At 48.7% G+C, this 23896-nt stretch overlaps 1 protein-coding gene across 5 annotated transcripts in view; it reads left to right on the top strand.

Annotated features, from left to right (window-relative positions):
* The first annotated feature begins 10307 nt into the window (after nt 1-10307).
* UAP1 (UDP-N-acetylglucosamine pyrophosphorylase 1) overlaps nt 10308-23896 on the top strand; it is a 39152-nt gene continuing 25563 nt past the window's right edge. For all 5 annotated transcript variants that reach the window (XR_007775627.1, XR_007775626.1, XM_050963269.1 and 2 more), the window contains exons 1-2: nt 10308-10604; nt 17641-17845. Coding sequence is in view for 3 of the 5 variants with exons in the window: in XM_050963269.1 (XP_050819226.1) it covers nt 10328-10604; nt 17641-17845 (482 nt within the window). In the remaining 2 variants the exon portion in view is untranslated. The remainder of the gene's footprint in view (nt 10605-17640; nt 17846-23896) is intronic.

The following is a 23896-nucleotide window of genomic DNA, read 5'->3' as shown; positions in this document are numbered from 1 at the left end:
ATGACTCAGGAGGCTTCCTGTCTTGTACCCTCCTCCTTGTGTTTCCTCCCAATACTGCACTCCCCCACTTACCTTTGGGCTTGGGTCACCATCCCCCGGCGAACCTAGTTTAAAGCCCTCCTCACTAGGTTAGCCAGCCTGCCTGTAAAGAGACTGTCTTGTTTGGCCTGTGTAGATGGCAGAGGGGCATTGCTGGAAATTATGGCATATATCACATTGGTAGATGGTGTAGCTGATGTGGTTAGGTCCTATGATGGTGTCCCTTGAATAGATATGCAGACAGAGTTGTGGCCATTCTTCAACAAAAAAATTTCAGAAACAGACTTCAACGAGAAACTGTTTGGTGTCATTCATTAATGGAGTTCTAAAGCACCTTGCCTCTCCCTGAGGTGCTGGGGTGCTGCAGTATTTCAAACCCAAGAGAAACACAGAGAAGCCAAATTTCATCTCATTGTAAAAGTGGCAGGGAAGGTCTTGCGCAAGGGATGGGCATTTCACAGCTGATTTATTCTGAGTCATTGCTCTGCAGCCCACACCCACAGAAAGGCTAGAGCCAGATCCCTGGCAGTGTGACTTGTTGTGCAACTCCTAGAAGGCAGGTCTTGTGAAATAGGCATGAGCAAAAAATGAGAGAACAGGCAAGGTTGCCAAAAAACAAACAAGCAGACAGAGTCCAGGACCCAATGGAGCAGAGACATGCTGTGGACCGCTGTCACTTTGTGTTCATTGGCAAAGAGCCAACAAAAGTCTTTGCCAAGCTCTGTACCTCCTGTTAGCCATGTGATTGATCATAATGAGCTATGTTAAAGCATCCAGAAAAATCCCTGTTTCCTTGATTTGCTCTTTAATCTGAGTAAAGCAGCATGAAGGTCACCATTTTAAATAATCTCATCTTTCTTTTGCTACTTGTAACAGGATTTGCTCACTGCTGGTGGTGCATCCTCCTGGTCACATGGGGATTTGCACTTCCACATGTTGCACCCGCCTCTAGTGTTCGCTCCACTCATCATAGCTCACCCTGCGTCTCCTCTTGCTCCAGGAACTGCAGCTTCCTCTTTGTGACTTGGTCTCCAGAGAGGTCACTAAGTAGTTCCCCCTTCCAGGGAGACTAACAAAGTCTTTCCAAAACAAAACATCTCAGGCAGTCCACTGTCTTCTTCTTGGCTGGTGTTACGTTCCTCTTTGCCTGGTAGGGGAACCTAGGCCCGCCCTCTGCTCCAGGTTCCAGCATAGGAGCCCTCTGGTCAAGGGCTGCACTGTCCAACCTTGCTGCTTTCCCCTGAGCCTTCTTCTAGCTTCCCCTGGCTTCGCCAGTCTCCCAACTCCCTCCACTTAGGGTGTAACTGTGGACTGCCCTCTATAGTCCCAACACACCTCCCTTCACCCAGGGAGTGGCTGCAGACTATTTCCATGCAGCCCTCTTCTGTGGCCAGCTTCCTGCCTTATATAGGCCCCGCCTGTCCCTGTCCACACCTTGTATCTAATTAATCAGGCCCTGCTCCCTGGCTCTCTTGTGTGGACTGGTAGACTCCCTTCTCAGGCCCTACTCTACCAGCACTCCTAGCTATCTTCAAGACACCACTAACTTCCTGAGGAAACTACAATCCATTGGTGATCTTCCAGAAAACACCATGCTGGCCACTATGGCTGTAGAAGCCCTCTGCACCAACATTCCACACAAAGAGGACTACAAGCCATCAGGAACAGTATCATCGATAATGGCATGGCAAACCTGGTGGCTGAACTTTGTAACTTTGTCCTCATCCATAACTATTTCATATTTGGGGAAAATGTGTACCTTCAAATCAGCGGCACTGCTATGGGTACCCGCATGGCTCACAGTATGCCAACGTTTTTATGGCTGACTTAGAACAACGCTTCCTCAGCTCTCGTCCCCTAACGCCCCTACTCTACTTGCGCTACATTGATGACATCTTCATCATCTGGACCCATGGAAAAAAGTCCTTGAGGAATTCCACCATGATTTCAACAATTTCCACCTCATCAACCTCAGTCTGGACCAGTCCACCCAAGAGATCCACTTCCAACAGGACTACACCTACAGTACTACAGTACTAATAAGCGATAGTCACATAAACATCACCTTATACCGGAAACCTACTGACCGCTATACTTACCTACATGCCTCCAGCTTTCATCCAGACCACACCACACGATCCATCGTCTACAGCCAAGCTTTACAATACAATCACATTTGCTCCAACCCCTCAGACAGAGACAAACACCTACAAGATTCTTACAGCTACAATAGCCACCTGCTGAAGTGAAGACACAGATTGACAGAGCCAGAAGAGTACCTAGAAGTCACCTACTACAGGACAGGCCCAACAAAAAAAGTAACAGAACACCACTAGACATCACATTCGCCCCCCCAGCTAAAACTTCTCCAGCGCATCAAGGATCTACAACCTATCCTGAAGGACGATCCATCACTCTCACAGATATTGGGTGACAGGCCAGTCCTTGCCTACAGACAGCCTCCAAACCTGAAGCAAACACTTACCAGTAACCACATAGCAAAAACACTAACCCAGGAACCTATCCTTGCAACAAAGCCCATTGCCAACTCTGTCCACATATCTATTCAAGGGATACCATCATAGGACCTAATCACATCAGCCACCCTATCAGAGGCATGTTTACCTGCACATCTACCAATGTGATATATGCCATCATGTGCCACAATGCCCCTCTGCCATGTACATTGGCCAAACCAGACCAGGGCATCCCAGAGGATTCAGGGGGCCTGGGGTCTTTGGCGGCAGGTCCTGCTTCAGCGGTAATTCAGCAGCGGAGGTTCCTTCCGCCCTGGGGCAGAAGAACCCCCTGCTGCTGAAGACCCAGAGCGGAAGAAGCTCCAGGGACTCGGGCCCCATGGGAGTTTTCCAGGGCCCCTGGAGTGGGTGAAGGACTCTGCTCCAGGGGCCCCAAAAAACTCTCGTGAGGGCCCCTGCGGGGTCCGGGGCCTGGGGCAAATTGCTCCGTTTGCCTCCCCCCCCGGGCAGGCCTGAAGCGGACAGTCTCTATGTAAAAGAATAAATGGACACAAATCAGATGTCAAGAATTATAGCATTCAAAAACCAGTTGGAGAACACTTCAGTCTCCCTGGTCACTCGATTACAGGCCTAAAAGTCGCAATATTACAACAAAAAAACTTCAAAACCAGACTCCAACGAGAGACTGCTGAATTGTAATTAATTTGCAAAATGGACACCATTAAATTAGGCTTGAATAAAGACTGGGAGTGGATGGGTCATTACACAAAGTAAAACTATTTCCCCATGTTTATTCCTCCCCCCCACACACACACACAGTTCCTCACACCTTCTTGTCAACTGATGGAAATGGGCCATTTTGATTACCACTACAAAAAGTTTTTTTTTTCTCTCCTGCTGGTAATAGCTTACCTTAACTGATCACTCTGGTTATAGTGTGTATGGAAACACCCATTTTTTCATGTTCTCTGTGTACATATATGTAAGCAGAGTCAGGATGAGCTCTACCCTGACATCTGGTGGTGAATTATGGCGAGTGTGGAAAAGAACTTAGGAGACTGATCTTGTTTGCATAGGCACACCCACTCTGCCTAGTATGAGCCCACGGCAGCCCGAAGTGGTCACTTTGACAGCTGTGCGATCCCCAATTTATCGGTTATTGGGGTAGGAGGAATAAAGTGTTGTTACCCTGATTATGTGAATGAAGGACTATGAGACTGTTTTATGACAGAGGGTCTCACCATCAACTAAGTAGCACTTGCTAGACAAGGAACATAGGTTCCAAAACCCAGTAAATTGAGAGAGATTGGTGATAGGTGTGTATGTGTGGTGGGATGGGCCCCTTTGGAGGGTCTGGCATACTAATTGCACCTCCTTCTTCCTCTCCACTATTGAATAGTAGAGCTAATTTTGATTCTATTAAGAGTCTAGCTGGGGACTGCTGAGCTGAATTCATGTTGGGCCAATGGTGCACCAGCACTGGGGCTCCCTTACTACAAGCAGAAATCACTAAGAGCTGAAACCACTAGAAGAGCTAAAACTACTGAGCTGAGATCACTGGGTGCTGTGTTAACTAGTGTGGGAGCCTCAAGATATATTGCTAAGTGGCTGGTGCAGTAGAGTGGAGCTGAGCAGTTTGCGGGGCAGCTGGTGGAGCGGAGCAGCCCACAGAACAGCGAGTGGAGCAGAGAGGAGCAGTTTGCAGGGACGGCTCGAGGAGCGGAGCGGCTGGTGGAGCAGAGCCGTTCGTGGTGAAGGCTGCAGCAGACCTCCACAGAGAGGCAGGGCTGTCAGCCTCAGCCCGCGTAAGGTGCCCCTTAACACCCTGTGTGCCCCCCCCCCACAATTCCACCCAGGCTGGGTGGGTAAAACTCTGATGAACTTTTGAACTCTGGGGTGGCACTGACCAGGGACAGAGAATTTTGGGTGATTTGGACTTAAGACCCTGAGGGGAAAAAGACACTGCCAAACTTGTCTTTTGCTCATGGTTTGTGTTATGAATCCTGTTTGTGGTGTTTCCCCAACGTAATGCCACATTGTTACCCTCCTTTATTAAAAGGATTTTGCTACACTCGGACTCCGTGCTTGTGAGAGGGGAAGTATTGCCTCCTAGAGACGCCCGGGGGGTGGTATATAGTTGTCCCAGGTCACTGGGTGGGGGCTCGAGCCAGTTTTGCATTGCGTTATTTAAACTGAACCCTGCCCTTGTTGCTGCCAACTCAGAGGGGCAGAAGGGTTACATATATATCTTCCTGCTATATTTTCCACTGCATGCATCCAATGAAGTGGGTTTTAGCCCACAAAAGCTTATGCTCAAATAAATTTGTTAGTTTCTAAGGTGCCACAAGTACTCCTGTTCTTTTTGCGGATACAGACTAACATAGCTGCTACTCTGAATCCTATAGTTAAGGTTACCTGACATATTCCATTATAAGAGCAGTTTTCATCTGCTTATGACTTTGGCCAAACTGTAAGTGTCTGGACTGAAATTTCCCATGCTGGGATCCTGCCTTAGGCTGCTTTTTGTTTTTTGACTGTCAGCAGAACTGTTCAGGCATTTCTGAGAATGAAATTAGGGGAAAGTACCTTGTTTTCCCCATGTTATAAAATTCTTACAGTGATTTATGGTGAAAAGCTCCTGAAAATCTCTTGTGTTCAGAGAGGAGAGGCTTTTTAGCCACTAACAAACTTCTACTGAAGAGTCCATCTGCACTGAGTGTGCTCCATCCCCTCACAGCTCCTACGTGCTAACTGGAGTGGACATGCACCATCCCCACAGTGTGGTTGAACATGGGGGTGGGGCTGAGCAGGACTTTCCCTGCAATTGCACCTCTCAGCTCCCAGGGGCCACTTTGGTGTCAGATTCCAGACCTGAGAGGATGGAGAATGTCTCTCATGTGCTGTCAATGGCTCATGCTGGCACCCAGGCAACGTGGAGAAGAGGAAGCAGCCAGATTGGAAAGTAGAGAGGTGAGGAGTGAGGGGAGACAGGAACAGGAGCTGAGGGACAAGGTAGGAGAATCTGTGAAGGAGGAAGACTGGGATTGGGACTAGGGCTGGCTGGAGGGGACAAGAACAGAAGGGGTCAGGCTTGCAGGATGGATAATATACAGGGGTGGAAGGGTCTTTGCCCACTAGATCACAGTCTCCTCCACAAACTGGTATTGAACCCAGGATTCCTGAGTCTCACCATTCCTCTGTTATCTAACTATGTAACATGTCTCTCTCATCCCTATCTAGTGGCTAGTCCATACAGGGAATGTAGGGTGACCAGACAACAAATGTGAAAAATTGAGACAGGGGTCGGGGGTAATAGGAGCCTATATGAGAAAAAGATCCCAAAATCGGGACTGTCCCTAAAAAATCGGGACATCTGGTCACTCTAAGGGAATGACAATCTACTACTGCTATCAGTTACTCCTTAGCTGAGAGGGTAGAGGTCTGCACTATGGATCTAAAGGTTCCAACCCTGCTGAAGACCATGGGTAGGTGAACTGGGTTCCAAAGGATGGAATTTCTGTTTTTCAATTTGCTTTTTAAAATATTTAGGAAATTACATGTAAAAACTTACATTAAAGAACATTGATGGTGCAAAGTGAAGCCACCAAAAGTTAGGAAATGCCAGTAATGGGGCTCTGTGTGCAACCCTGTGTATGATAGCACCGTAGTGATATGGTCACATAATATTTGCAACTTTAACATGCTTTCATATAGCTTTTCTGTGTGTAATTAACTGCATAAGCACAGTCTTGCACTGGCAATGGGGCTAACTTTTCAGAGCAGCATCTTAGAATTTGCAGCAACAAACAGAACAGACACCGTTCTCCCTCTAAGGGCAAGCTGCAGCTCTGCCCACTCTAGGACCTTTCTGCATATTTAGACCCCTCTGTGGGTGTGGGGAACACCCCGCCCCATTGTTTTTTTGTTTTTTTTTTCCCATCCCTCCATCTCCTGTGAAAGGGCAGACAATTAGAGCTCCTGGACATCCTGAGTTTCCTGTTTCTTCAGCAAATGGAGTAGCTAGTGCTCTGCTGGCACTGCAGGGCTGGGAATGCTTCTGTGTGCTGCCAGTCCCAGGGCCATGGGTATTCTTGCCATCTCTGCCCCTCTGGCCAACACTTGTGACTATTTTGATGGGGACAGGGGAGCTAGATGCCTGTGGAGGAAGGAACTCTCCAGGAACCCCACCCCCTACATTGCAGGATGGAGAAGGAGGGGGCAACTTCTAAAGCAGGGGCTACCTACTAAATGCTGGTCTGTGGGGGTGAATGAGAATGAAGTGCTGGGGCAGGATATGAAATGGTAGTGTGGCGAAGCTGAAGGGAAGGGACTGAGTGGAATGGCACAGGCCAACAGTGATGATGTATGACTGCACACCCAGACTGGCTGCACACCCCTGCCAGGAACTGGGCTGAGGTGGGGTTTGTTTGTTATACCGCTGCTTGTAGCTATGCACATTGCAGGGCCCCACCCATCCTTCCCCTGAGATCACTGCTGTAGATGGCTCATTCATGACACAGACGCTACCGCCCTCTCCCTGGCTGAACTCATGGCTCACCTACATTTGTAACAGGCCTTGCTGCAGGTTCCTTGGCTGCGATAGTCTGAATTAGAGTTGGACCAGAATGAAAAGCCCAGGTCCAAACTCTGTAGCCTGGTGGCCGGATTAAATGTAAACCTATAGCATGGCAAGGAGGCTGTTTGACAAGAACCATTGGCTGTGCACTCTTCCTCAGAAATGCTGAATTTATAGTGGGTGGTGAGTTCTGTCTGAATGCTCAAAGTGTGCCAAGTGCTGTCCACATAAAGAATTGGTCCACTTCCCAAAGACTCGCAGTGTAAGGTCAAACATGCCATAAGCAGACCAAGTGGGAGACATGGAAGGGTGGGGGAGAATGAAGCAGAAAAAGAGTTACAGTAAATAGAGTAATACTTCTGCATTTACTTTCTCCACACCACTCATGATTTTATAGACCTCTATCATATCCTCCCTTAGTCATCTATTTTCTAAGCTGAAAAGCTGCAGTCTTATTAATCTCTCCTCATATGGAAGCCGTTCCATACCTCTAATAAATTTTGTTGCCCTTTTCTGAACCTTTTCCAATTCAAAAAAAATTTTTTTTGAGGGGTGTGTGTGTGGGCACATCTGCAGTATGTATCTATCCCTTTCTTAATGATTCCCAACATTCTGCATGCTTTTTTTACTGCTGCTGCACATTGAGTGGATGTTTTCAGAGAACTACCCACAATGACTCCAAGATCTCTTTCTTGAGTGGTAACAGCTAATTTAGACCCCATCATTTTATACGTATAGTTGGGATTATGTTTTCCAGTGTGCATTACTTTGCATTTATCGACATTGGATTTCATCTACCATTTTGTTGCCTAGTCACCCAGTTTGTAGAGATCCTTTTGTAGCTCTTCGCAGTCTGCTTTGGACTTAACTATCTTGAGTAGTTTTGTATCATCTGCAAATTTTGCCACCTCACTGTTTACCCCTTTTTCCAGATTATTTATGAATATGTTGAATAGGACTGGTCCCAGTACAGTACAGACCCCATCTCCATTCTGAAAACTGACCATTTATTCCTACCCTTTGTTTCCTATCTTTTAACCAGTTACCAGTCCATGAGAGGACCTTTCCTCTTATCCCATGACAGTTTACTTTGCTTAAGAGCCTTTGATGAGGGAACCTTGTCAAAGGCTTTCTGAAAATCTAAGTACACTATGTCCACTGGATCCCCTTGGCCACGTGCTTGCTGATCCCCTCAAAGGGTTCTTGTAGATTGGTGAGGCGTGATTTCCCTTTACAATAACCATGTTGACTCTTCCCCAACAAATTATGTTAATCTATGAGCCATTTTTAAAAATTGGCATCACATTAGCTATCTTCCAGTCATTTGGAACAGAAGTTGATTTAAATGATAGGTTACAGAGTACAGTTAGTTCTGCAGTTTCACATTTGACTTCCTTCAGAACTCTTGGGTGAATACCATCTGGTCCTGGTGACTTATTACTCTTTAGTTTATCAGCTTGTTCCAAACCTCCTCTAATGGCCTCAATCTAGGCCAGTTCCTCAGATCTGTCACCTAAAGAGAATAGCTCAGGTCTGGGAATTTCCCTCACATCCTCAGCTGTGAAGACCGATGCAAAGAATTCATTTAGTTTCTCCACAATGGCCTTATTGTCCTTGAGTGATGCTTTAGGGGTGTGGTGGGGGCAGGGAGCAGTGCTATGGAGGGGGGAGGGTTTGGGTGGGAGCAGGGAGCAATGCAGTGGGGGGAGGGGAAGGGTTCGGTGGGAGCAGGGAATGGTGTTCTGGGGGACGGGGAGTGAAGGACGGGTTGGGTGGGGGCAGAGAGCAGTGCTATGGCGGGAGTGGAGTGGAGGGGGAGAGGTTGGGTGGGGCACAGAATGGTGCTGTAGGGGAGGCAGGAAGGGTTGGGTGGGAGCAGGGAGCCGTGCTGTGGGGGAGGGGAGTGGAGGAGGAAGGGGTTGGGTGGGAGCAGAAAGTGATGAAGTGGGGAGGGGTGGGGAAGGGTGGGAGCAGGGAGTGGTGCTGTGCGGAAGGGGAGAGTAGGGTTGGGTGGGAGCAGGGAGCGGGGCTTTGGGGAAGGGGAGTGGAGGCTGAGGGGTTGCGTGGGGCAGGGAGTGGTGCTGTGTAGAAGCCAGGGGAGGGTAAAGGAGGAGGTTTGGGTGGGAGCAGGGAGCGGGCTTTGGGGAAGGGGAGTGGAGGCTGAGGGGTTGGGTGGGGCAGGGAATGGTGCTGTAGGGGAGGCAGGAAGGGTTGGGTGGGAGCAGGGAGCAGTGCTGTGGGGAAGGGGAGTGGAGGGGGAAGGGTGGGAGCAGGGAGTGGTGCTGTGCGGAAGGGGAGAGTAGGGTTGGGTGGGAGCAGGGAGCAGGGCTTTGGGGAAGGGGAGTGGAGGCTGAGGGGTTGCGTGGGGCAGGGAGTGGTGCTGTGTAGAAGCCAGGGGAGGGTAAAGGAGGGGGTTTGGGTGGGAGCAGGGAGCGGGCTTTGGGGGAGAGGAGTGGAGGGTAAGGGAGGGAGTGGTGCTGTGGGGGAGGGGAGTGGAGGGGAAGGGGTCGGGTGGGAGCAGGCGGCCATGAAGTGGGGAGGGGTGGGGGAGGGTGGGAGCAGGGAGTGGTGCTGTGCAGAAGGGGAGAGTAGGGTTGAGTGGGAGCAAGATTTGGGGGAAGAGAGTGGAGGGTGAGGGGCTGGGTGGGGCAGGGAGCGATGCAGTGGGGGAGGGATTGGGTGGCCGTAAGGAGCAGTGGGGGGGAGGGCTAGAGGGGGGAGGGGTTGGGTGGTAGCAGGGAGAGACGCTGTGGGGGAGGGGAGTGGAGGCGGCGTTGAGGGAAAGCCTTTGTTTGCCTCGCGAGTCGGCTACATTAAGTGTACGTGACATCACAAACATCACCATGGCAAACAGCTGCAGAGTTGGCAGAGGACGGCAGCGGCTCCCTTTCGCACACGCTAGGACCTGCCACGTGCCCCAGGAAGCGATTGGACGGAGGAGGCTGTGGCCCCGCCCCTCCTGGGCTCTCAGCCATTAGGACGCGTCCCCGCCGCCTAACGTGAAGTCAGGGCCAGTGGGCGCGAGGAGGCAGCCCGCCCTTGAGCGCAGCGATTGGTGGCCGTGGCGGGGCGGAGCGCAGCCGCCTATATGTGGGCGGTGGCGGGGAGGGGGCCGGGAGGCAGCAGGGCGCGCGGGGTGGGTGCATGCGGCTTGGGAGCCGTGAGCGGGGCCCTGGGTTCGCGGGCTGGGGCAGCCGGTGCGGCGGAGCCCGGGGCTGGGCGCCGTTCGCTGCCCATGGAGCCCGAGGCGCTGCGCCGCCGGCTGGCCGCGGCCGGGCAGGGCCACCTGTTGCGCTTCTGGGCCGAACTGGACGACGCGGGGCGGCGGGCGCTCTGCGAGGAGCTGCAGAGCCTGGACTGCGAGGCGCTGGGCGCCTGCTTCCGCCGGGCCATGGAGGGCGCGGGCGCGGCCGACCGCGACAAGGTGGACGGGCGGATGGAGGCGTTGCCGCGGGCCGTGCTGGGCAGCGCCATCCGAGACGCGGGCCGGCTCCCCGAGTGGGAGCGCGAAGGTACTGGGTGGGGGGTTCCTGCCCGGTACCTGCGATGGGTGCTCCTGGCCCCGGGGCAACGCGGGGCGCTTCCTTCCCCCCGGCGGGCCGGGCTGGCTCCTGGCCTTTGGGCGCCTCTTAACGTCTGGCAGGAGGGAGCCGCTTGGGGTGGCGGTGGATTCTGCTGTCGCCGCTGTGCTGCTACCGGACCATACACTAGCGGGCCTCCCCCGTTAGCCTCCGGCCGAGCCCGCAGACTCCTCCGAGTTCCAGCAGCTGAGCTAGGGTGACAAAATGTCCCGATTTTATAGGGACAGTCCTAATTTTGGGGTTTTTTCTTACATAGGTTCCTATTCTCTCTCTCTTCCCCCCAAATCTCCTGATATTTCACATTTGCTCTCTGGTCGCCCTAGTCTGAGCAGTGCAGAGGGCAGCTGATCCAGGTGGCTGGTGGTGTAATATCTTAGGCACGACAGAATCCTCCAGAAGTGGTGTGTGAAAACTGAGAGAGCGTTATAATGGAAGCAGAGTTGTAGTGTTAACTTAGGGCGTGGCTACCCTTGCAGATGTAGAGTGCTTTGAGTTAAACCTGCCTTTGTTGAACACAGTAGGGAGAGCACTGCAATCTGTCCATACTGACAGCTGCAATTGCACTGGCATGACCAAATTAGCAGCTCTTGCAATGGCCACAGAGAGCAGTGCATTGTGGTAGCTATCCCAGCATGCAAGTGGCTGCGACATACTTTTCAAATGAGGGGGGTGGGGTGGAGTGTGACAGGGAATGTGTTGTGTGTATGTGGGGAGAGTGGGTTTTTGGGGGGCTGAGAGCATGTCAGCATGCTCTCTTGTAAGTTCAGACCACAACAGACCCCCCTACCACACACACACAGCATTCCACAGTCATGGTTGCTTTGTCTTGGAGCAGATAAGCATGTCAGCTGTCAGAAACGGAGCTTTCGAAGGGCATATTGGCATGCCTACAGTGAGTTGAAAACAATGACAAGTGGCCACTTGACTTAAGGGGATTATGGGGTGTTTCCAGAGGCTGATCAGAGCGTAGTAATGCAACACACTGACACCTGGGCATTTCAGCCAATGTGCAGCAAGTGTTAATCTTCTCACCAAGGTGGAATGCTAGCAGCACTCTAGCCCTGGAGTCAGAGTGCTCTATGTGCCTTGCCAGTGTGGATGGGAATTGAGGTAGGGTGCCCGGGGCTGCTTTAATGCATGCTAACTCGCAAGTGTAGCCAAGCCCTAAGATCTGCTGCCTTCAAATACCACACTTCTGTGTGAAAAGGCAGCATTAATGCTGCATATCAGGGACATCTACAGTCTCAAGTAAGGTTGGGATTGGAATGCTACCTTAGGGTACGTCTTCACTACCCGCCGTATCAGCGGGTAGCAATCAATTGCTCGGGGATCGATATATCGCATCTAGATGAGATGCGATATCTATCCCCGAATGCGCTTATGTCGATTCCGTAACTCCACCAACCTGAACAGAGTTGCGGAATCGACAGGGGGAGCCGCAGACATCGATCCCATGCAGTGAGGACGGTGAGTAATTTGATCTTAGATTCTTTGACTTCAGCTACGTTATTCACATAGCTGAAGTTGCGTATCTAAGATCGATTTTCCCCCGTAGTGTAGACCAGCCCTTAGATAAAGAGGCAGCAAGAGTGATTATGAAATGAGTCTTGTAGCTGCTATGTAACCTTAATAGAATGATAAAACTTACACTTAAATGTAGTGGGTAGAGCACTTCACTGAGACTTGAGGGAGCTGAGTTTTGGTCCCAGCTCTGCTTTTGGGTGACTTGGTGAGTTGATTTCCCTCTCTGTGCCTCCATATCCCCATCTGTAACAGGAGAATTGTGGTACTGAGCATCTTTGCAACACGTTTCCAGACTGACGGATGGAGTGTGCTATAAAAGAGTTGGCACTGATGTATCGAAACACAACTGGTGTCTATAGCATATGGGGGATACTTTGGCCCTGCTTGTTTTATTTGCTCTCTTGATATGACACTATGGTGTGGCTTGAGTAAAGTGGGGAGAGCATAACAGACTATTAAGCTTTGCACTGATGTCCTAGTTACTATGCGTATGTTGTCCTGCTGGTATGCCTCAATATGTGTGGCACCCTTTCCTTAAACAGATGTTTGAGGCATGAGTCCAAGCAGGAAGTTATCCAGGAAGCATTTAACCTTTGGAGGTTCATTGTGAACTCTCAGCTGTTTGCTATCAGGAAGAACAGCCATACCACATAGTTTTTGCTGGCGGAGAAAGCTCTAATGTTGCAAATGGCTTTTCATTATAAATGCCTGTCTGCGGAAACTAGCAACTTTCTAAAATCTTCTTGTCCAAAGTGGGGTTGGGGGTAGATGTATCAAGAGGCTGACATACTTTTCCATCAGGAGGGTAGGAGCATCTGGACACTAATTACATGCAAAAAACTTCACATGCAACTCAAACTTAAGTAGACATTCCTCAGTGAGGGCTACTGATCTGAAAATGGCATTTTCAAGCAATTTCCAACTATTGTGGATTCTTTATTGTGCACTATTCTAGGTAGCTGTCCTGTAAATATAGGCACAGTTTGGAAAGAGCATAACTTAGCTGCATAAAATTGACTGGTTCAGCTTTGTCTTATCTGAATGCATTTACTCTTGCAAAAATTTTTCCTTTTTGCTGAAATTTGACTGAAACCAAAGCTTTCTTGGAAAATGAACTTCTGTGAATTAGGCCTTGGCTACACTCACACTTTACAGCGCTGCAACTGGGGTGTGAAAAAACACCCCCCTGAGCGCTGCAAGATACAGCGCTGTAAAGCGTCAGTGTAAAGGGATGTGGTTTACATGCAGCGCTGGGAGAGCTCTCTCCCAGCGCTGCCGCTCTGACTACACTCACACTTTGCAGCGCTGCCGGGGCAGCGCTTTGAAATTCCAAATGTAGCCATACCCCCAGTCCAACCACTTTGTGAAGAGGGAACAAACATTTTTGCAGATAAAAAAAACAGGTGCAGACATCACAATAGGCTTAGCCAATGACTGGACTACATGAAGAACCATCACTGTTGGGCTGAAAAATGATTGCATAGCTTTCTAAATTGAAATGTATTTGAATTTACCTTTACCATTGTTTGGAGTCTTGTGGCAGTAGGTGAAACCCAAACTCTTCAATTACATTGTGGCACAGCTAAAGAGCCAAGGGCCAGTGTTTTTGTGTGTGGGGTGGGCACCTAATTAGTTGGTTACATGTTGTGAAGTGCTGAAGATTGACACTTCTGCTGAAGTTTGAACCCTTCACCACAAATCCCATTGATAACTAGAGTGCTGTAAGCACATATTTAGGCTCCTATTGTCAAAATTTAGACCTATAGACTATTCATAACAGTGCTATATAAAGCCCTAGATTTCCAGTTATTAACTTTTGGTCTGTCACATCACCTGCTTGGACATTGCTTGAAGATGTGCACTTCTGTGCACAAGTTCAGAACTGCCTTGAATTCTCACTCTTGGGAGTAGAGCCACCCACTTATGCTACACAACTGAGCACATTCTGTTGCTGAAGCTATTGTGATAGAAATGCTCAGCTGTGTAACATCTAGCACCGGGGTCTCAAACTCAAATGACCATGAGGGCTAGTTCATTGGCTTGAGGGCCGCATCACTGACACAATACCCCCTTGCTGCACCTGGCCCTGCCCCCATTCCAACCCTTTCCTGAAGTGCCCACCCCTACTGTCCCCTCCCTGGCCCCAGAGTGTGCATGAGGGTTGTAGCAGGGGGTTGGGGTTCAGGCAAGGGGGTTGGAGTGCAGAAGGGGTGTGGGATGCAGTAGAGGGCTCAGGGAATGGAGTTGGGGTTTGAGGTGCAGAAAGGGGCTTGGCAGTGGCTGAGGTGCAGGAGGGCTTTAGGCTCTAGGGTGGCAGCGGCACACACTGGGGCCAGGGCAGGCTGCTGGCCCCAGCCCCGCTCTGCTCCAGGAAGTAGCTGGAACCCTGCGGCCCCTGGTGGAGGGAGATGCAGGGCTCTGCTTGCTGCAACTCCAGGTACCTTCCCCAAAGCTCCCTGTTCCTAGCCAATGGGAGCGGGGGTGGGGGGGGAGAGTGCCGAGAAGCCAGGACAACACACAGAGGGAGCCCTCTGCTTCTCCCCTCCCTCTCCCCCACAGCCACAGGGACACGATACCAGCCGCTTCAGGGAGTGGTGTGAGGCTTGAGGGCAATCCTGTGGATGTAGTTTGCCCAACCCTGGCCTGGAGATAGGCCCAGGGGGATGGATGCAGGCTGCAGGAAATAGCGGCCCGCGGGCTGCGTGTTTGAGACCCCTGATCTAGCATATACAAACCCTCTGTGAATAACTGCTTCATGTCTTGGCCCCACATACAACCTAGCACTCCTAGTGCTTGACATGCTTCTAATACTTTAAATGCTGAGTATCTTTTGCTATACACCTACAGAACAGCACTTATACCAACTCTTCTGAGATGAGAGCGTGTGTACTGGGATATGGGAATGGAGGGGGGAAGAAATGAAGTACAGATTTACCCGAGCTGCTGGCAGAACTGGGATTAGAACTCCAGCATTTGTAGCTTCCATTCATTCCTATGTCTAGGCCATGCTTCTCTCTAATGCAACACCTAGGTACTCTCCCTTCTTTCTGTCTTCCTTTTGTTTGAATTCTTTTCTAAACTTTCAAATAGGAAAATTCCATGTTAGCTGTGCAACCTTGATTATTTTTTTAAACATACATACTCAGTTCTCTAAGTAATATAGTATTGGGGGTGGGTGGGTTACTAAATACAAAAATCTGCACTGGTGCAACAAGAAGGGTGCATAACTGAAATGCCAGTTGGGCAATAGGAATGCACAGGTTCCATATCTGTGTTAATTCCCTAGACAACACTGCCTGATCTAAGATAAATTCTGTCTGGCAAGTTAAGTTCTGGGCTAGAAACCTGAGTCTGGGAATTCTGATCTTGACTCTACTTCCCTCCCATCCTTCCTGCTTTCTGCCCTTGGGCAAATCCCAAATGAAGATAAAGCCATGTACCTCACCAGGGATTTGAGTGTGTTAATGTTTGTATAGTACTTTGAACACATGCTGGGTTGGCCACCTTTTACCACTCCTTATGATGTGGTTAGTCTCGGCTAGCGATACTCTGACATCAGTGGTTCAGGAGCTAAATTAGGGCTTGGCTACACTGGAGAGTTACAGCGCTGTAACTTACTCCCCGTCCACACTGGCAAGGCACATACAGCACTGTATCTCCCTGGCTACAGCACTGGCTGTACTCCACGGCCTGGGGAATCAGGACTATAGCACTGCTCTTGCAGCGCTGGGGTGCCGGTGTAAACAGTGATTAATCTTACTATGCTGTAACTGACCTCTGGAACATTCCCATAATGCTTTTTAAGTAAAGATAACACTCTTTGTTTTGTTGTGAACTCAGGGCTCCAGGAGCTGCTTATCTAAAAAACAAACACAGCTACCGTTTGCTCCGGAGCAGAGGCAGGCAGGGGGATTCCTTTGGAATGTCCATAGCTAGTGTTTGCTTGAGGAGAGAAGCAGCCCGGAGTGGGGAGGTGGGGTCCAGGTTTGGAGCAGCTGCTTATCTGGTCTGAAGGCTATTTGCATTTAGTGAATGAGAGAGGGGTGGGGGAAGTGGTCAGACTTTTAAAATGATTGAAGGTTGGTGCTGTGTATCTTCAAGTCTTAGAACTTGCAAGGCAGGGAGCTGACAGTGTCAGCTCCAAAAATCCACTCTGTCTCCCCCACGCTCTCTGTCATGCTCCACCCCATCCCCCTCTTTTGAAAAGCACATTGCAACCACTTGAACGCTGGGATAGCTGCCCGTAATGCACCACACCCAACACTGCTGCAAATGTGGCCACACTGCAGCATTTTCCCTACACAGCTGTACGAAGACAGCTTTAATTCCCAGCGCTGTACAGCTGCAAGTGTAGCCAAACCTTTAGTGATCACTATTACTCAAAAGAGCAGCACATGGCAGGGCAGGGAGGGGCAGCTGCAATTGCTAGCCTGCTGGGCTGTTGCTGCACAGGGAACTTAGGGGAGCTGATTGATAGGGGGGTTACCGGTCCACTCTGGTTCCAAGCCCCCACCAGCTAACTGCAATATGCAAGCAGTGGACAAAGGAGGCAGCTGCCAAATGATGTTAGAAGGGAGCATTGCAAAACTCAAAAAGAGCATGTTCTCTAATTGATCAGCAATGAAACATTAATCAGGAGGACTTTAAATGAGGAGTTACAGTGTATGGTCTCTCAACAAAATGACTGACCAAGTATTTTAACACAATTGGTTAATAGCATCTTGATTGGTTAATTAAATCTGCAGCACATGTTAAAACACTGAGAGCTGCAGGAGACAGACTGAGGCTAGTAAGCAACCTGTCACTGGTCTAGGCTGTCCTTGTGACCTCTGCAAGACCTGGGAGCTGTGAGGACAACTGTCTTCCTGGTTCTGTGAAGCCCAGCACTGACCCCCAATGATTTGGGGGTAAATAGAAATCTAAAGAGACATGGCTGAGCCTGGATTACACTCTTGCAACAGGATGATTTGAAGATCCTTTCTGCACACTTATTACTGAAACTGCCAGCTGAGCTTCTGTACCCCAAAGGATAATCTCTCCGCAAGGCCACTCCTGGGCGGAGTGGGGTGACCCTGGTGGACAGGAGCTGGCTGCTTTCAAGAAGGGTGAGGGGTAAACACCACAAGCATGCCCAGAACTTAGTCTGGTGCTGTTGGGGCTGCTCTGAAGCTCATTCTTGTCTCCTCCAAACAGAGCTCCTTTGCTGTGACTGAGCCAGTCAACGGAGCAGTTACACGTGTTCCCTCAGACAATGCTGCCAATAACTGGAGAGCCTTTGTTTAGCTGGGATTGGCTGTGCTGCCTTCCTCCCTAGAGCCAGCCAGCTTGGGTGCTGGAGGATTATGGTTCCAATGATATTGTTCATAAACTGGAAGGCATCACATAGTTTCCCCTCTGCAGGGGGAAAGCTTTTTACTCACTTTTTTCTTTCTTTCTTGTTTAGGTCTCCATCAGATTGCTCAGAGCAAAGTAGCTGTCCTCCTCCTAGCTGGTGGACAGGGGACGAGACTGGGTGTTTCTTATCCCAAGGGAATGTACGATGTGGGGTTGCCATCCCACAAAACGCTCTTCCAGATCCAAGCAGAGCGCATCCTGAAACTACAGCAGCTGGCTGAAAAACAGCATGGCACCAAGTGTGTCATTCCATGGTAAGGGGTGTGCATTGTCAATCCATCCTGATAGTAGTCTGGTTTGTCTGCAGCAGGGGCCTGGGGGAGAGTTCTAGGTTCTGGTCCTGGCTCTATTTCCTTTATGTAAACTTGGGCATGGTAACTAATCTCTGCTTTGGCCTTTCCTACATGAAGGCAATTGGCATTGATATAGAATTATAGGACTGAATGGGACCTCAAGAGGTGATCTAGTCTAGTTCCCTGCACTCATGGCAGGACTAAGTATTACCTAGACCAGTGGTTACCAACCGGTAGATTTTGATTGACTGATAACAGAGCCTCTGCCAGTCAACAGCAGTCTCTGGCTGCTAAAAGTCTGGCAGCGCAGCAGGGCTGAGACAGGCTCCCTGCCTGCACTGGCCCAGTGCTGGTCCCAGAAGAAGCTGGCACATCCCTGCATTGGGTGGGGAGGGGGTGAAGGGAAAGGGGATCTCTAGGCACTGCGCCTCCCTGCAGGCACTGCCCCTGCAGCTCCCATTGGCCAGGAATGGGGAACTGCGGCCAATGGGAGCTGCGGTGATGGTGCCTGCAGGGATGGGCAGTGCACAGAGCCACCTTCTCTCCCCTCTAGCCCCTCTTCCGCGCCCCCCCCCCCACCATTGTTGCTGGGATGTGCTGGCAGTCAGGGTAGTGTGGGACCAGGGCAGGCAGGGAGCCTGCCTTAGCTCCACTGCCTGCGCTAAACACTGCCCAGTGCAAGCCCACACCCCAACCCCTGTCCCAGCCCTGAGCCCATTCTCCTGCACCCCAATCCCCTGCCTGAGCCCCCTCCCACTCTGAATGCCTTGGCCCCAGCCCAGAGCCTGTGACCCCAGCCTGGTGAAAGTGAGTGCAGGTTGGGGATGGGGGGGTGTCAGGAAGGGGCAAGGTAGATCCTGGGTTGCACTTTAATTCAAAAATTAAAAAGGTGGGCAATGACTAAGCTAGACCATTCCTGACAGATGTTAGTCTGACCTGTGTAACTGCATACACTAGCACAAAGCTCTAATGAAAACATAGGCTGCTCTCTGCATGGGCACACCATGCTGAGGCTGTGCTCTTGGTACATTACCAGTTTAAACTGCACTAGTGTAATGTCTGTTTTAGAGGTTTGTACTGGTGATGCGGCATAGAGGCAGTTATGTCAGTGTGAATTGCCTTAATGTAGCTGTGGCCCGAGTCTGCCCATTTAAGTTGTTCTGCAAGGCATTGGCAACTGAAAGACACTATACCCTGGTAAAGTATTGAGTTATGAGTTGTAATATCATAGTTAAGATTGCAACTAGACTTCCATTAAAGCCTTCTTCTAAGGGTATATTTGTGCTACAGTGACACAGCTGGGGTGCTGCAGATGTTCCACTGTAGTGTAGATACTTTGTCAATTAGTTAAATCTGTCTCTGAGAGGCAGTAGCTAGATTGACCTAACCATTGTACTCAGGGTCAGAAATTGTCATAGCCCTGAGTGGGGTAGCTAGATCAATCTAATTTTTGTGTAGACCCAGGCCTCAATCCACTCCCCTCTTGCGGGGAGGGGAGATGGGTGTCTGCCATTGTTTCTCTTCTTTCTTGGTCTTTAAGCTTGTCCTCCCAGTCTTGCTCAAGAAGGATGTGGCCCAGAAAGGTCACAGTCCATCACTCATGGGTGGGGTGGTGAGCCGTTTCAAAGAGCTGCTCTCCAAATCATATGTCAAGTGTCCGAGTTCAGGAGGTATTTGAATGTCAACACTGCAATTAAAAACCTGTGGTTGGTCCATGCCAGCTGGCTCTGGCTGTTGGGCCTGCAAGTTGGGAATGTCCCAGAGCTCAAGCTGCAACCCAAGCCAGAATGTCTACATTGTGGTTAAATGATCCCACAGCCTGAGTCCCGTGAACCTGAGTCAGCTGGCATGGGCCAGCCAGGGGTACCTAATTCCAGTGTAGACAGAATATACACCTTATGCATTGTAAGGTATAATTTAAAACTGGCTTCAGTATTTCAGGCTGTGATGACCCCCCAAAAGTTATAGCAAATTACTGGTATTGCCACTCTTACTTCTGTATTGCCGCTGGTGGCGGTACTGCCTTTGGAGCTTGGTGGCCAGAGAGCGGCAGCTGCTGTACCCCCGCCCCCTCCCCCCACCTTCCCTTCCTCTTGGCAATATTTTTTTGTTTTCATGACCCTTTACAATAGCCTTGTGACCCCCTTTTCTGTCAGGACCCCCAGTTCAAGATGTACTGAATGAAAAATTTATAATTTGCTGATCAGTATTATCATGGCAAAATAAAATATTAGCATTATGTGTGCAACTATAAATTTCATATATAAACAAGCTGAAATCATGACAAGTGTGTTTTCTGGACAAGTCTGGGGAGTGACCTACAGGTTCCTCAGAGACAAAGGGCAAGCTGATTCCTGAGCCATGTGTAAACAATGCTGATGGACAGTTACCTGCCAAGTGGCCGTTCTTTGGCAGGAAAGGGGGCAGAGCAAAAGTCTACATCTTAGTGAAGAAACAGCATGGAGTTTCCTTCCACACCAACTGCATGTTGCCTTGCTCCCAGCTGGAAATGCTTCTCAAGGTGGGGACAGGACTATAGAAGGAAGGTACAGACACCCCAAGACACCTCTCCTCCCTGCCCATCACATTCACTGCGAGGAAGCAGCCATTGTACTCTGGGGAAGGGATCCTGACGTGGAGTTTGGTCAGTAAAACTGCTGAAAGCATGTGGCAAAAGAAATTTGTTTTGAATCTAATATAGGTTGGTTAGGCACCAGTAAGCATTTTACCTCTTTTTCTTGTAACTTTCTGACTTTTATGCTTCATAACTTGTACTCAAAATCTCTCTGTAATTAAAACAGTAAAACCAGTTTATTATCTAATCCAGCATGTTCAAGTTGAAGGGTCTGGGTGACTCCATTTGGGGTAACAAGTTATGTGCATATTATTCCTTTAAAGGAGTAACAGATTTAACATATCTGTACTAGTCAGGAGAGGACTGGGCAATACAGGACATATCTTTCCCCAGGAATATCCAGGACTGGGTCTGTGTTGGGGTCACCCTGCAGCATAACCAAGGCTGGTAGGTGTCAAGGTGTGTGGCTGGCTGGCAGCAGTACACACAGACATGGCCTGGAGTGATTTGTATGCTAAAGGCTGTTTGTGAGCAGGCCAGGCTGGAGACTACAATGCCCTGCTGCTGTAAAGGGCAGCCCAGGTTACAGGGCAGGAGTGACGCATCTGCTCATTGGTCTGGATTGCACCCTGGTATGTCACAAACCCAATGAGAACTAAAATTGTAAACCAGTAGCTCTGGTATTTCTTTCTATGGCTTCTGTCGCAAGCCTAGCACTTCAGGTGCCCTTAGAGGCTGTGAAGAAAAATGGGGGAGAAAAGACACAAATTTTGAAAGCAAGAGAAAATCCCAAGAAAAGCCATGAAAGAATCCCAAGAGATTGCCTTCAGGCACACCTTGCCTTGATGAGGGCAAATGTAAATTCAGCTGATGATGGTTCTCTGCACACTAATGGCTTTCTTCACATAAAAGTCTAAATAATAAAATGGGTGAACTAGAGTGCCTCATATCAACTGAGGATAATCACTGGGATACAGTAATACCAGGGTACAAAATATATCAGAAAGACAGAACAGGTAATGCTGGTTGGGGGAGTGGCATTATATGTGAAAGCATAGAATCAAATGAAGTAAAAAATCATAAATGAATCAAGCTGCACCATAGAGTCTCTAGGTAGAAATTTCATGCTTTAGTAATATAGCAGTAGGGATATATTACTGACCAGGATGGTGATAGTGACTGTGAAATGCTCAGGCAGATTAGAGATGCTATTAAACTCAATAAGGGTGATTTCAATTACCCCCATATTGGCTTGTGCATGTCACCTCCAGGATGAGATGCAGAGATAAAGTTTCTAGACACCTTAAATGACTGCTTCTTGGAGCAGCTGGTCTTGGACCTCACCAGAGGAGAGACAATTCTTATTTTAGTCGTAAGTGGAGCATAGGATTTGGTCCAAGAGGTGAATATAGCTGGACCACTTGGTAATAGTGACCATAATATAATTAAATTTAATATCCCTTTGGCAGGAAAAACACCACAGTGGCCCAACATCATAGCATTTAGTTTCAGAAAGGGAAACTACACAAAAATGAGGAGGTTAAACAGAAATTAAAAGGTACAGTGCCAAAAGTGAAATCTGTGCAAGCTGTGTGGAAACTTTTTAAAGACCTAATAATAGAGGCTCAACTTAAACGTATACCCCAAATTAAAAAACGCAAAGACCCAAACGAGCCACTGTGGCTAAACAACAAAGTAAAAGAAGCAGTGAGAGGCAGAAAGGCATCCTTTAAAAAGTAGAAGTTTAATCCTAGTGAGGAAAATGAAAGGAGCATAAACACTGCAAATGAAGTGTAAAAAATACAATTAGGAAGCCAAAGAAGAATTGGAGGAACAGTTAGTCAAAGATTCAAAGTAATAGCCATTTTTTTTGTAAGCATGCTAAATAACTAGTGGGGCCACTGGACAATCGAGGTGCTCAAGGACAATAAGGCCATTGCAGAGAAACTAAATGAATTCTTTGCATTGGTTTTCATGGCTCAGGATGTGAGAGATTCCCAAACCTGAGCCATTCTTTCTAGGTGACAAATCTGAGGAACTGTCAGATTGAGGTATCATTAGAGGAGTTTTTGTAACAAATTGATATATTAAACAGCAATAAGTCACAGGACTAGATGGTATTCATCCAAGAGTTCTTAAGGAGCTAAAATTTAAAATTGCAGAACTACTAACTGTAGTCTGTAACATATAATTTAAATCAGCTTCTGTACCAGATGACTGGAGGGTAGCTAACATGATGCCAATTTTTAAAAAAGGGCTCCAGAGGTGATCCTGGCAGTTACAGGTCTGTAAGCTTAACTTCAGTACCAGGCAAACTGGTTGAAACTATAAAAGAACAATATTGTCACATATATAGATGAACATAATTTGTTGAGGAAGAGTCAACATGGTTTTAGTAAAGGGAAATCATGCCTCACCAATCTACTAGAATTTTTTGAGGAGGTCAGCAATCATGGACCAAGGGGATCCAGTGTGTACTTAGATTTTCAGAAAGCCTTTGAGAAGGTCCCTCACCAAAGGCTCTTTCCCATAGTAAGCTGCCATGGGATAAGAGGGAAGGTGCTCTCATGCATTGGTAACTGGTTAAAAGATGGAAAACAAAAGGTAGATATAAATAGTCAGTTTTCAGAATGGAGAGAGGGAAATAGTGGTGTCCTCCAGTAATCTGTTCTAGGTCCAGTCCTGTTCAACATGTTCATAGATGATTTGGTAAAAGAGGTAAACAGGTGGCAAAATTTGCAGATAAAAAATTACTGAAGATAGCAAGACCCAGGCAGACTGCGAAGAGCTACAATATAAATACGTGGTATGTCCACATCTCAGATACTGTGTGCAGATATGGTTGCCCCATCTCAAAAAAGATATATTGGAAAAACTTCAGAAAAGGGCAACAAAAATGAGGGGTATGGAACAGCTTCTGTATGAGGAGAGATTAATAAGACTGGGACTTTTCAGCTTGGAAAAGAGACAGCTAAGGGGAGAGATGATTGAGGTCTATAAAATCATGACTGGTGTAGAGAAAGATAAGGAAGTGTTTACCACTTCTCATAATACAAGAACTAGGGGTCACCAAATGAAATTAATAGGCAGCTGGTTTAAAACACACAAAAGGAAGTATTTCTTCACACAATGCACAGTCAGCCTGTGGAACTCCTTGCCAGGGGATGTTGTGAAGGCTTAAGACCATACCAGGGTTCAAAAAAGAACGAGATAAATTCATGGAGGACAGGTCCATCAATGGGTGATGGGCAGGGATGGTGTCCCTAGGCTCTGTTTGCTAGAAGCTGGGGATGGATCACTTGATTACCATTTTTGTTCATTCCATCTGGGGCACCTGGACGGGATACTGGTTTAGATGGACCTTTGGTCTGACCCAGTAGGGCAAGGGGTAGGCAACCTATGGCACATGTGCCAAAGGTGGCACGCGAGCTGATTTT

The sequence above is a fragment of the Gopherus flavomarginatus genome, chromosome 7 (genome assembly GCF_025201925.1).
Source record: "Gopherus flavomarginatus isolate rGopFla2 chromosome 7, rGopFla2.mat.asm, whole genome shotgun sequence".
Classification (NCBI taxonomy): Eukaryota; Metazoa; Chordata; order Testudines; family Testudinidae; genus Gopherus; species Gopherus flavomarginatus.
Note: the sequence above shows the minus strand (reverse complement) of the source record. Positions and strands in the feature narration are given on the sequence as shown.